At 32.4% G+C, this 13,490-nt stretch overlaps 2 protein-coding genes across 2 annotated transcripts; both read right to left on the bottom strand.

Moving 5' to 3' along the window:
* Nucleotides 1-536: 536 nt before the first annotated feature.
* Nucleotides 537-1,875, bottom strand: LOC146940370 (uncharacterized). Its single transcript, XM_085754074.1, has one exon. The coding sequence runs from the start codon at nt 1,730-1,732 to the stop codon at nt 851-853; it is 882 nt and encodes a 293-aa protein (XP_085610200.1). The 5' UTR covers nt 1,733-1,875; the 3' UTR covers nt 537-850.
* A 7,069-nt stretch (nt 1,876-8,944) lies between these two features.
* LOC146940369 (putative inactive poly [ADP-ribose] polymerase SRO2) lies at nt 8,945-12,590 on the bottom strand. Its single transcript, XM_085754073.1, has 6 exons — nt 12,495-12,590; nt 11,756-12,231; nt 10,672-10,910; nt 10,438-10,568; nt 10,235-10,330; nt 8,945-9,261 (listed from the first exon to the last, which is right to left on the bottom strand). The coding sequence occupies exons 2-6, from the start codon at nt 12,214-12,216 to the stop codon at nt 9,214-9,216; spliced, it is 975 nt and encodes a 324-aa protein (XP_085610199.1). The 5' UTR covers nt 12,217-12,231; nt 12,495-12,590; the 3' UTR covers nt 8,945-9,213.
* Between the last annotated feature and the right edge of the window lie 900 nt (nt 12,591-13,490).

Below are 13,490 nucleotides of genomic sequence, written 5' to 3'. Positions count from 1 at the left end.
AAATAATAAGTAGTACAAGATATCTATTTATTTGTCCAACAGTACACGATTCCAAGATGATTTATCTACCAAAGACTAATTTATTTATCTTTAGCATAATAATCTTCTAATCTAAAATAAGAGGTTAACCGCGTAAGATAGACCCACACGATAGTGCAAAAATGAATCTGTCAAACTTAGGCGCTGCATAATTAGCACACATTTAACATTTGCAGTGCAAAAGGTTAGAGATGAAGGCGCTAGCTCCATAATTAGTACACACGCATTAATCTTTCTTCATTATCCTAACTTAATCGCCAAAATTGCAAATCACAATCTGATGCTGACTTTCGAACATAATCAATTAATTAATCAACACTGCTATTTTATATTAGATTATATACACACATTGTAGCCTAAAAGCAACCTAACATATACTTTGTCATCTTAATTTATAGTAGAAACAATCCACCAACACACTAATTCAAAATTCATATACAAACAAAACCTACCAGAAACTTGTTTAAACAAATCATACCTAATAGAAGTTTGATATCTGACTTAAAAAAATATATTTAAAATTTCAATTAATTTACAGAAAAAAGAATAAATACTACATCTCAAACTCTTCAATTACATATAATACATTTCCCCCAAAAACTAAATAGACTAAATTCATGTTTGGATTAGCAGTGATTTTAACAAAATCGTTGTAATTTTGATAAATTCACCGCGATACAAAACATAGATATGATAACTTACAAACACACATGATAGACGATGATTAAAGTTCCTCAAAAAAAAAAAAAAAAAGACTATGATTAAATAATTAAAAAAATAATACTGATAATGTTTAATTCGGGTCGAAAAATCAAAACGGGTTCAAATTCCGACCAAGCCCATTAACATTAGAGAAAAGTCCAACCAATTCAGGCTTGTAAGGCAAAAACGATTTCCTCTTACTCTGATTCTTTCCACCGTCATTCTCCACCGCCGGCGACACTTTACTCGCCGTCGTTTTCGGAATCTGAAACATCACCGGTTGTTTATCCTTCCCATCGCTATGACTCCTCAAAAGCAAGTTCCGTAGCTTCCACCGCTTCGATCCTGAACCTGTGGAACTACTCTTTTTTCGCTCAATTCCAACCGAATTAGGGTTCCACACGCAGTAGCTCCCTTCCGCTACACCTTCCAGGTCCACACTCTCATCGGTTGAAGATGAACACGACGCCGTAGCTTCGCTGCTTTCTTCGAACATCAGCGTTCTTAACGGTAAACGACGTCGTGTTGTTGTTTCGTTCGGAACCGGCGAAACGGAAGAAACGACACCGTCATCATCGTCGTTTAGTAGATTTTGATCGAAGACCGGATAATACAAAGGTTTGATCTGACCGTTGTAGAAAATGTCATCAGCGGAAACCACTGAGAAATTCGTTGAATCCGTCGAAACCACCGCAAACTCAAATTCACTATCCTCGTCTTCTTCGTTGTCGTTTTGCTTAGTGGAGTCGTCGTTTTGAGTCGTTAATTTGTTGTCATTTTCCCAAGGTTGATAAAGCGCGTCTTCGTCGGAATGAGGGTCCCACCGGAGCTCATCGATGACTCTAGCGGCGATTTCAGCGAGTGTTTCCGACGAGTAACTGCTGAAACTGGGAGAAGGAGAAACGTGATTGTGATTATGAGAAGAAGCGGAAAAAGAAGCTTCTCCTTGATCTCTCTGTAGTTGCGGCTGCATCGTTTCCACCTCAATCATGATAGCTTATGCTTTTGTTATTTGTTTTCAGCTTTTGAAACGCGATTCCGTTGGCTTTATTTATTTTTTTGTGTTATCACAACTATTGAGAAAAGGAAAGGGAGATAAAGGAAAAGAGTTTGGTTCAAAAATAAAGGAAAAGTGTGTGGAGAGGTTGTGGGTTGGGATATATAGGATGTGATCAAATTAGTGGTGGTTCAAGATTTTTATTTTCTTTGCTGCTTTATATATATATATTTCGAATATAGCTAAGAATTTTATAAAATAAAAAAGGATTTTGTTTTGAGAGGGGTCTAAACAGATTTCATTATATTATAAAAAAAACAAATTTCAATATATTATAAACACTCTTTTTATTGATTTTAATTTGTATTTTTTAATAAACTACATTAGATATTTTTTTTGACGAAACTACAATAATTATTAAAAACTCACTCTTGTATATAAATAGAGGAGTTGGAAATTGATCAAGACGTTCAACTTGACAATTTTAGCAAATTAGCTAAGATTTGTGAACTACATCAAATCACTTTATAGTGTCTTTTTATAGATAGTTTTCAGAAGAGAAATTGTATTTCTATAATTATTTGATGAGAACAACTTTGTATCATACTTACAAATATCATTACTCTTTATAAAATATCTATAAATATTTATTCATTATGGTTTGATTGAATACATGTCTAAAACCACAATTACATCAAATCATATTTATTGAATTCAAATAGGTTTGATAATATATTACTTTGTGAGATTCATATAAGTTTTAGTTTATAAAAAATAATGTTTTGGAATGTGTTAAATAATTTATTGTAACACTTTTCTTATATTTACGTGCATAAAAAGAAAAAAGAGAGAAATGTGACAATAACCAATTGGGTAAGGTAATATGCTTATTTTGGTGAAGTTTGGTGTGTGTGAGCTTAAATAAATCGTCTACTTCGGCGCTCAAACTCAAATTTAAATAGAAGGGATTAGAAAGAAAAAAAAAGGTCATTTTTATTTTTTTGTAGGTGGTGTGTGAAATTATGAATGTATATTTTCATGCTTGCTTCGTTAACACGTATCACGTGTTACGATATTGACACGTGGAGGTGAAACAAGGTTTTCGTTCTGTATGACACGTGTACGCTGTAGGTTGTTATGCAGTCATTACCTATCTTTGTTTCTAGAAACTAGAACTATATCTAGAACGGTTGATTAAATTTTAGAGAAAATTAATAAAAATTGGATGGACCATGGATATGATGGAAGTGCTACTAGCTTGGTCCTAGGGTGTTCATCAACGGCGAAATCAATCAATAAATATCATAGCTGGTTGAAAATTATTGATTATGCATCAACCACGTATTTGGACCACATAATTCACTTCATTGACATCGATTAATTGTAACAATTAAGATCTTTCTTAGGGGAATTTATTAATGATAGATATACACAAGTGGAAGAGACAAATATGTAGGCATGGTAGAGTACAAGGACGGTGGATTATTACTATTATGATAGATAATATAAATATAAACGGCTATAACATGAATGAATAAATGAATAAATGGACGATGGAGTATCCTTAATAAGTGAAAATTGAAAAGGCAATGACGTTCACGGATTATGAGCAACAAAGGGATGATTCTAAGACGTGTTATTAACTGCATTGTTTGCTTTGTTTTAGGTCACTATTTTGGTGCCACATAATACAAGTGATTGATAATGACGATGAACGTATGAGGAAAGTAAAGCATCATGACAACTTGCTTAGCTTGAGGATAGAATCAGAAATCCCACTAAATTTGGGTAAGAAACCTAGTAGTTGTGCTCACTATATGACATATTAGCCTGTTTTTATTTTTTGGCTTTGTGGTTCAACAATATTGTTGCTTTTTATGTCTTTATTGGAAAGTTGTAATTGGTCGGCTGAAAACTGAGATAGCAGGAATTCTCAATTATTTCCATTTAAATCCAATATGGCATTAAATTTTTTGGCTTAAATATTTAAGCAGAAGTCTTTTGAATACGGCAGGAAAATTAAAAGACTTCATTTCACCATTTATAGCAAAAGAGTTTCTTTAGTTGTATGCTACAAGCATCTCTAATGGTACAATCCTTTATGGTTAAGGTAACTTAAGTGAGTTCCATCATCCCACACCACTTTGATGTAATTCACTCATTTTTTTCTTTTCAATAGTAAAACTTTAAAGAACATTTTGTATTTTTTTTAAAAGAACTTATGTTAAAATCTCACAATTTATTTCATTTTAATTACAAACATATATCAACTAGAAAAGAAAAGAAAAAAGGACCATATGGGAGATCGTTACTTCATTAACAGCTTTCAATTTTAAAGAGTGCTGTTTGGAGAACTCAATGGTGCATCCTATAAAAGACACACTTTATCGTGTCAAGGACTAATAAAGAACCCCACATAAAATGTTTTAACTGTGTGAGAGTCACATAATTTTAAATAAAATCGAAAAATAAGGATATTGAATATTTCATCAATCACATAATATTTATCACTTTTAACTACTAATAATATTTTAATAATGTGTATTTTAATAACGGAAGCAGTATGATCCTCATGTTAGAGATATCATGAGTATTGTGAATATATTTTTTGCAATATGGTAGCTCACACTATACTATATGGTTGTAAATTCATTTTTTCAATATTGATATCCTCATGTTAGCGATGACAATGAATTACCTCATCACATTTAGTGACGACAAATTTACCATTTTTTTCTCTAAATTTCTCTCACTAGTCTATTTTTATTTACTATATGATCGAATATTATCAAATTAACATTATTTAATTGATTAATATATGCTAGACTTTATTTTTTTTAATGATCTATTATGGGTAGAGTCATTCTATATTATACTCATGTCTTTCGCCGTTTAACTATTTAGTTATTACTCTCTTAAACAGTTAATCCGTGACCAAAAAACATAGATGAGAAAGAGAGAAGTTTGCCTCGCTTTATCTTTTGGTTCTATTGAATCTAAAGGTATACACATTCTTATTTCGATTCAATATAAAATCTTGAAGAGTAGCAACCACCCAGTGGCGGAGCCAGACCAAAAAGTTTGGGATGGCCGTCAAAATGATGAATGAATACATCGACACAATGGGACGAAGATACTATACAATAACATGTTAATATCCAAATGAAGAAGTAATTGGGAAAATAATTTCAAATGGAGATGATGATGAATTTTTTTATTAGGAAAATCAATTTCAATAACAGTGAAAAAGTAATTAAGATACTTCTCATTATGTTACTGATGTAGTAAGACTCTTTATAGTGCAAAACAATTTAATGCTCTGATGAACAAACAATAAGAAAAGAAGAGATATGAATCCTATAAATTTTACAAAATACTTCTGTTTGACTTTATCGAGAAGCCTTCTCTTTCATTGAATCAAAGAACATAGTTTCTCCCTCATGTATGTATAGACCTGCATTTTTATCATATACTCATATTCCTTCAACACAACTTCAACCTCAAATAATAATTCATTCAGAGGAAAACATATGGTTTAGTTATCTCAACTTACACATGAGAAAGGAGCAATGAGAGTTAGAGAGGGACCAGTGGCATATTTGTAATATTAAAATTAATGCAAGGGTATTATAGTAATTTCCCAAATTTAATGGGTAGGCCATGGCCATACCCAGTCCTCACGTGGCTCCGCCACTGAACCACCCTGCCTAGTAATCTCCTTCATATAATATCTAGGATTCTAATTGAAATTGTTTGATGTCTTTCTTTAACACTAGTTCTAGACTTCTGGTAATTTATAGGTTGTTAATTACAATGAAAATAAGTTTTGATATAAACAAAATTATGAAAACACTAGTGCTTATTATTGCCTTCTCCAAGCAGCACGATGAGCTTTAAAATCTCATTAGACCACAAATAACATTGTATATCCTCTCGATTGTGACACATCATCAAATATCTCGCGACTATTATTTTAAAAGAAATATTAAGTTGGGCACATATATGCAATTAACTTATTCCACAAGTATTACAAGGTCAACATTCTATGTGCATATATAGGACACATCAATAGAGACTAGAGTGAGATTTGCATACACATGCATAAAAATAATACAAGTTGCCTTGTTTCCGATAGATATCCCCACAAACAAAAACCCAATATTCTAAGTTGCCTTGTTGCCAATATTTTGGAGTTTTATCAGATACATACTCATCATCTAATAATTTAATGTCATGGCATTTTTTTATGTAGTTATTTTAAAATGAATATAAGTTTAAATAATTTTACCTACAAAGTACCAACACCCAACCAAATATAATTAAGGGTACCTAAAATTTCTTCTTATTATATTTGTCAAATAGGAGGAAACACGATATATTGGGGTTTTTCCCCTAAAAAAAAGTATATTGGGTTTTTGTTTATGGGAATATGGAGGACAAATGCATACAAAAATACTGTGTTCACATGCAGATATTTTTTCTTATAATTTAAGATATTGTTAAGTGGTGTAACATTATCAAAATGTTACATTAGTGTAATAATCTATATATCTTCATAAATGAATTTCCTAGCTTATATATATATATATATATGTTGGGCATGTTCACGTATATTTTGTTAGAAAATCATTCCAAAACATTAGTTTAAGCCCGTAATTAACGTTGAACAGTTAGAACAATGAAAGTGGCTAATTCATTCAAAAGAATACAGAAAGATCATATGAATTTGGGTGGTATGAGATAGCTAGGTTGAGGTGGATAGCACTGCTTAGAGTGCTGTGTGATGTTAACCATCCACTTGGCAATTTTGTCGGATGGTTTACAACCTCTAATGCATCATTCTCTTTGATGTCATGCCAAGGTGGTCTCAACAAGGACACTCATCATTTAAACAATTTTTAAATATATGTATGAATTACGATTATGTATATGCTGGGATCAATGAATATGCTTGAGAAAAAGCACGGGGAGAAGGATATGTAATTTATTAGTCTGGCTGAATTGAGTTGGCTAAAGTTGATAAAGAAATCAAAAGTAGTAAATTTATATTAGATTTACAATATTTTAACTTTTAAAAAAAATTAAATTTATTATTTGTCACCATTTTTTAATGTAATATTTTTATTTTTACATTTTCTTAACCAATGCTCTAAGGTACTCTTTAGCATTTCTCATAAATAAATCGAGGGTTTCATAACAAGCACCTTAAAATAAATCCTTAATTTAGAGGATAATAATACTGCAACGCTAATTTTTTTTTCCCTCAAGAAAAAGGTTACTGGACCTGAAAACAAATGCGGATACTGGTTCAACATCTCCGATTCAAGTTCCCATGTAGCTTCACCATCTGGCGAACCCTTCCATACTACTTTCACTATAGGAATCTTTTTGTTCCTGAGGGATTTGACATCCCGGTCTACTATCCTCTCTGGTTCCGGCTGAAATGTCAAATCCGACTTCAATTCTATGGAGTCTAGTTCAACTGGCTGGAAAGGATCCGGAATATACTTCTTCAATTGAGATACATGAAACACATCATGTAATCCTGACATAGCTGGGGGTAAAGCTAACAGGTAAGCCACTGGTCCGACACGCTTGAGTATCAAAAATGCTCAAATAATTTATTGGATATGTGCTTGGAGTGATATACACCAAGTGAGAACTCTTACACACGGAATTATGGGTTTGAATCCAAGTAATCACAAAAAATGTTTATACTGCGTACAATTACAACATTGTCAGTTGAATTTGATTTTACAGACAAGATTGCTTAATTTACTATTATAATATAGATCTTATTAACTAGTGTCTTAAGGATACACTTTAAGAATTCTAAATAAAGAAGTTACTCTTTAAGTAGAACCCTATAAATGATGGATTGATGAAAAAGGAGGAATTTTGGAGAGGAGAAACTAGAATCAATGATTCTCTTATGTTCCTAATGCTTGATAAGTTTTGATTACTCATATCTTGATTTGTGATTTAGAGTTTGATTGAAAAATATTTTCTAAGTTTATATTTGAATTGGATTGCCTAATGAATTTTGTTACTAGGAATAGAGTTTGATGCATTGATTCCTTTTTAATCACCATCTTACTATCAGATCCTTCGTTATCTAATCAAGGAATTGTTACTTAGGGAAGGAGCTTAGAATATCTTTACTAAGGAATTACTACCAACATAGTGAAACTACAACTACATTAATAAGGAAAATGCACATCCACGCTCACACACATTATATTTCGTTTTGTATAATTTTCTATCGCTTACTTTGTTTACTCTTAAATTATCACTTTATGAACTTGCAACTTTAAGATTATAAATTTTGTTGATCAATATAATATCGCTGAAATCAGTAACTCAATTTACTACTTTTGCAAACAAAAATTTAGTATTTCAATGAAAATGCTCATCACCTAGGCTGAGTAAAACTGAACCTCCTTTGGTGGCTCTTACATTGATAAGTCAGCCTTCATATACCCGGATCATTATAACCTAATGACACGGGAACTGGGAAAAACTCGAGTATAATACTAGGCTAGGAAAAGGCTGATTTAACCTAATCGCAAAGCATCAACACCCCCAACATGATCCACACCAGAAAAGGGAAGACCTCGTCCAGTTTAAAAGTCAGACAACCCTCAGAGAAGAAGAAACGCATTCTTTCTATCCAAACACTATCACCCGACCGAAATGGAACATTTGGCGTCTACTTTGGAGCTACAATAAAACTCTTTCCGGCTAGTTGAATATGCACTTCCTTAAAGACAGACAATTATTTGTAACAAATAGTATTTTTTTTTAAAGGGAAACAGTATTTATTTTCGTATGTTTTGTTTACGGAGGGTGCATTATTCAAATACATTTTCTAGACAAAATATGAGACATGCCTCACTAAGTGGTTGGGAAATTCAAGTCCACTACTAATTACTAATTTATCACTCCCTATCCGTTGGAGACATAACCCCACCCTCCATCAACGAGCAAGAGGACAACAATAGAAAAAGGAAGCAAAGTGGGTACTACTGCAACTTTTTCTCAAAATATAGCACTATAGCTATGCAGCATCAACATCTTAGATTTAAAGTGTCTAGTATCTAATATGATGAATGTGGTTACATTCAATCACTTTTATTTTCTCAAATTACTATCGACGTGTCACTGTCGTGTTCTATGTTTTGAATTAGCATTCAAGTGTATCACTACTACCTTTTAAACACTCCTCTTATTGTATTTTGAATTAGTTATAGCTACTGCTTTTGAGAAGCATTTACAACCAAAGAAAATCATTTAGTCAAAAAGAGGCAAAACAAAATTTATATGCTGAGGACATTATTCCAACTAGTAAACTGAAAAATAAAGAAAATTTCTTTGCTATCTATGCGCTAATTCTTCTAAAGTTATTGCTCCTCAAACTAAAAGCTTTGTGTGTGTCAAAAATAAAGCTCATGAAGGAACTCATCCTATCTGCGTTGCTAGTTGCCATTCTTTGACCTTGTTTGCTGAAAACTTGTAGATTTTTTCTGAAACAGAAACAAATTCACCAAATTAGACTAAATCTAGAATAGGCAATCAATTATTACATAGACAATAGCAGACATGCTCGAAGGAAAAAAAGAAAAGGGAAGAACAGAAAGATACTTTTGCTGCAAGAGATTATAGATTACGATGCTAACTATCTGTTATTCATCCAATAGCTGTGTCCTTTTGACTTACTAAGTAGAGTGATTTTTCCAACGGATATGACACACTAGCTAGAATGACTGTGTTACTTATGATGAGTCTTACTTTGACTATATAAAAAATGCTCAATGTGGTGAATCTTACTTTGACTATATAAAAAGGCTCAATGTGGTGTGTTACTTATGAGTCTTACTTTGACTATATAAAAATGCTCAATGTGGTACTTAAGCTATGAAACTCTCGTACCTAATAGACTAGTGTTTTGAATTGAACTCGTTGTGGATTTAAGTCATAACAAAGTGTTTTGAATTGAACTCTTCATCCTATGTCTTTTTAGGGGATTTCTAGGTATTTAAAACAGTGCTCTGTTGCACAGAGAAACTAGATGCACTTCTAGGGGTTTCCAGAACAACCCTCAAGTATGAACAGCATAGCAGTATATTCCACATACATCTTCTTATATCTGGATCAAATGTCGTATTTCCAATAGTTCATTCTTCTTCTATTTTTAAAATTTTCTAATACAATGACAGATGACTAGAGTGTCTCAAGAAAAAACCAACAAAAGTAAATATGTAATCAAAAGTAAATATGTAATTCAAAAAGTGATTATTAAGAATTCTAATGTACAAGGCCAATGCATAAGAATACTGATCAGAATGTTATTTGAACCAACATAGTAATAGTATTCATAGATATTAATCTACACAACAATAGTGTCTCTGATGTTTGCCAATTTTTTAAGCATCACTACCTCAAATACAACCTTAAAATTAAAAGAGATCATAATAATCAGAATGAAACTAGTTGTACCTTGGCTCTATAATACTTAATGATCGAAAACAGCAACTTGTCTCCTGCAATTTGTCTCACTTTTTCTATCAATTCATGTCGGGAAATCTTCTTTTCCTGCAAGAAATAGAGCAAATGATCAGCAACAAAGAAAAAAACAAACAAAACAACAATATCAAGACTCTTAAACCAATATGCAAGTAGGAAGCAAAACCAACACCTACCTTTCTAGCTTTGTAGAACTTGCAAATCAGGGCAATATCAAGTTGTGGCGAAACCTTGGAAAGCATAGAAATCAAAGTCGGAAAAGGCACCGAAGGTGAAGTTGGTCTCGCATGTCCTTCAATCTCAACCGCTGCAAAAAACAATAAAAAAAACACATCAATGACTAAATTCATGAAACAACAAGGAAAAAAAAAATCAATAAAATGTTAAAAACATACAGCACAAACACAAACCTTTCAAAGAAGAAACCTTGAAGCTTAAAACATATGCAGGCCAAACATGAGTATTCATTCTACTACTCCAAATCATGTACTTAGTTGGAGCTGAAAAACTATCAACCCCAGAATCATAATCCGCACAACTTGGATAACATTGTTTTGTGTCAGCTTGCACAATCTCAGTTCTTCCCAAAATAACCCTGCACAGTATCAAATGCCTCACGCCATCTCTGCCAACAGCACAACTTTTTACACTGCACAAAAACAAATTTCAAAACTCATCAATATACATAGAAACATGTTTTATTTTGACTAAAAATTGTAGCTTTTTTAATTTGATTTATTTGAATTTATCTAATATAAGCATTAGTGAGTGAATTGAACAATAAGTGTATGTATGGTTCTACATCAACAAAATTGATTTTGAGTGAATTGATTCTGACTAAAAGTGAGTTGAAGATAAAGTGTTTTATGTTTGGATATAAAAGTGAGTTGAACAATAATATTTGAGTGTTAAAATCAATTCTAGAATGAAAAGCTCTAATTTGTAGCTTCAAGTATAATCAATTCTTGAGGCAAAGTCAATTCTACTCGAGAGCCATCAAACATGTGAAAATCAGTTCTACATTGCTAGAATCCAATTTTGATCCCTCTAGAAGTGAAACCAAACATACACTAAGCATGTGTTTAGCTGTGCAGTGTGAGAATTGATTTTGTAGAATTGATTTTCGTTTCTGACTAAAAGTGGTATGTGTTTGGATACATTCATGTAAAAGTGAGTTGAACTATAAAGATTTGCGAAAATCAATTCTAGAATTAAAAGTTACAAATCCTAGCTTCAAGTAGAATCAATTAATTATACTCAATAGCAACCAAAATGGCAAAATCAATTCTAAGAGTGGAACCAAACATACACTAGACATTTCGAGAGACCTTATGGAATGTTGCCTTATTTCTATAACCCGGTTGGAATAGCTTATGAAATAACTTATAACTTATCTAAACAATTTAACATAGAACATAATCACATATATGATAATTACTTATGCTATTCAAACTAACCTAAATTCAAATTAACATTGGAGATTAAAGAACTAACCTTTGAAGAGGAGAATCATCTGGAGAGAGACAGATGCTATTCCCATGGACATGACTGAAACCGTTTGATAGAATGCCTCTAACGTCATTCTCACCAGTAGCTCCATACCAAGCATATTTCACATTCGAATCTCCACCGCGAAGTTTCGAAACAGCTTCTGCATAAAAAAGAAAGGATCGAAGCCGCGCCTGTGAAACGGCGTCAGAACACGCGTTTCTTTGAATAGCAAGAATCTCAGCTTTGCTCGAGAGAGCACCCAAGCCATGAAGAAACCTCGTCTTTAGTAGGTCGTAAACAGAGTCACCTTCTCCTAACCTAACTAAAAAGGAATCAGAATTTTGTCGTCGTTGTCGTTGTTCTTCGCCGGTGGTGGTGGCGGAAACACCGCTTTCGCAGTCGGAAACGGTGGAGGAGTCTTCACCGATGCTGGCATCATGATCCCATTCCTCTTGGAATTCCATAGTGAATATTCTTTTCTTTAGTTGAAAAGTGGAATTAGAAAAGAAATAAAAGAGTGCGTGTGTTATTTATAGTAATGGAAATCAAACTTGGCGCGTACGAAAAGAAATAAATGGTTAGGTTTTAATTTTAAAGGATTCGGTAATAACTAGTAATAAATAAGATAAGCTAAGATTTTGAATTTGGAGGTTTATTATAAGTAGTAGTTTTGAGACATGATGAGAAAGTGTGAGTGTGAGTGAAAGTAGTTATAGGAATAAGAGAAAGAGAGATAACTAACCAGAAAATGGTTTGATGAAACAGGGAATGGGAGTTTGCGATGGGCGGTGCACAGAGGGGCGCTGGTTGTTTTGAGAATGAATGGCGGCACCAGCACAAAGATGCAATATGGGGAATAGGGCAGTTATACTATTTCTATATTTACATTTATTTTGTCTTCTTCCTCACGTGTCCTCATGTAACTTGCTCAATAATTTATTATTTTATCAAAACTACTATTTTTGATTTGTTAGTATTAAAAGTTAAAAACAACTACTATAAGTGGATTGGGTCGGTGACAAATACCACAAGCAAGCAATTCTATTAACCAAGTTTCAGTTTATGATTTGGTATCTTGGATCGCAAGAAAGCGAGACCGCACACCATTCCCTTTTTTAGACCCGGACGTTCTTCAAGCAAACGGGTTTAACTTTTTATTTTTTATTTTATTTTAAAAGTTTAAGATATTTTTTATTTTTTTCCGTGAAAGAATGCATGTTTACTTTTTATTTTTCCAAGTATATTCTGAGTACTCATTTCAATGAAAATTTGTGAAACAGCCAATGAAAAAAATTAAGGCTTTTTGATACAAATATAATATACTTTTAATATTTTTATTTTAAAGTTTAAGATATTTTTGACTTTTTCCATGAAAAATTATCTCGTTTTTCAATTACATTTTGAGTGTTTTAGTCATTACAATGAAAATTTAAAAACAATCAATGAATTTTTTTAACTTAATAACAGTTTTAGTCCCCCTATTTTCACTTACTTACGGAGATGATCCATCCCCTATATTAAAATTATCCAGTTTTGATCCTCCATCGAATTTTTGTACTTAAAAATGGTTATTTACCATATTTTAAACGACATAGCATACACTTTGATTATAAGAGGTGATCAACACTCAAGAATTTATAAGAAACCTCATTTAAAAAGTTAGTTTCAACTCCAGTTTCACCGTATCTAAATTATAGTGAAACTGGAGTTGAAAAATGTAGTTAAGCCTAAAATTTAA

This window comes from Medicago sativa, chromosome 3 (genome assembly GCF_051527215.1).
Source record: "Medicago sativa cultivar Bolivia chromosome 3, Bolivia_mono, whole genome shotgun sequence".
NCBI lineage: Eukaryota > Viridiplantae > Streptophyta > Magnoliopsida > Fabales > Fabaceae > Medicago > Medicago sativa.
This window is presented reverse-complemented; position numbering and strand designations above follow the sequence as displayed.

What these genes read in the sequence shown, in the direction of transcription:
- LOC146940369 (XM_085754073.1), bottom strand. Translation starts at nt 12,216, where the DNA reads ATGGAATTCCAAGAGGAATGGGATCATGATGCCAGCATCGGTGAAGAC. An exon ending in CAAGGTTTCTTCTTTGAAAG is followed by an intron (nt 10,569 to 10,671) that starts GTTTGTGTTTGT and finishes TGTTTTTTGCAG; the next exon opens with CGGTTGAGATTGAAGGACAT. An exon ending in TTAAGTATTATAGAGCCAAG is followed by an intron (nt 9,262 to 10,234) that starts GTACAACTAGTT and finishes TTTCTGTTTCAG; the next exon opens with AAAAAATCTACAAGTTTTCA.
- LOC146940370 (XM_085754074.1), bottom strand. Translation starts at nt 1,732, where the DNA reads ATGATTGAGGTGGAAACGATGCAGCCGCAACTACAGAGAGATCAAGGA.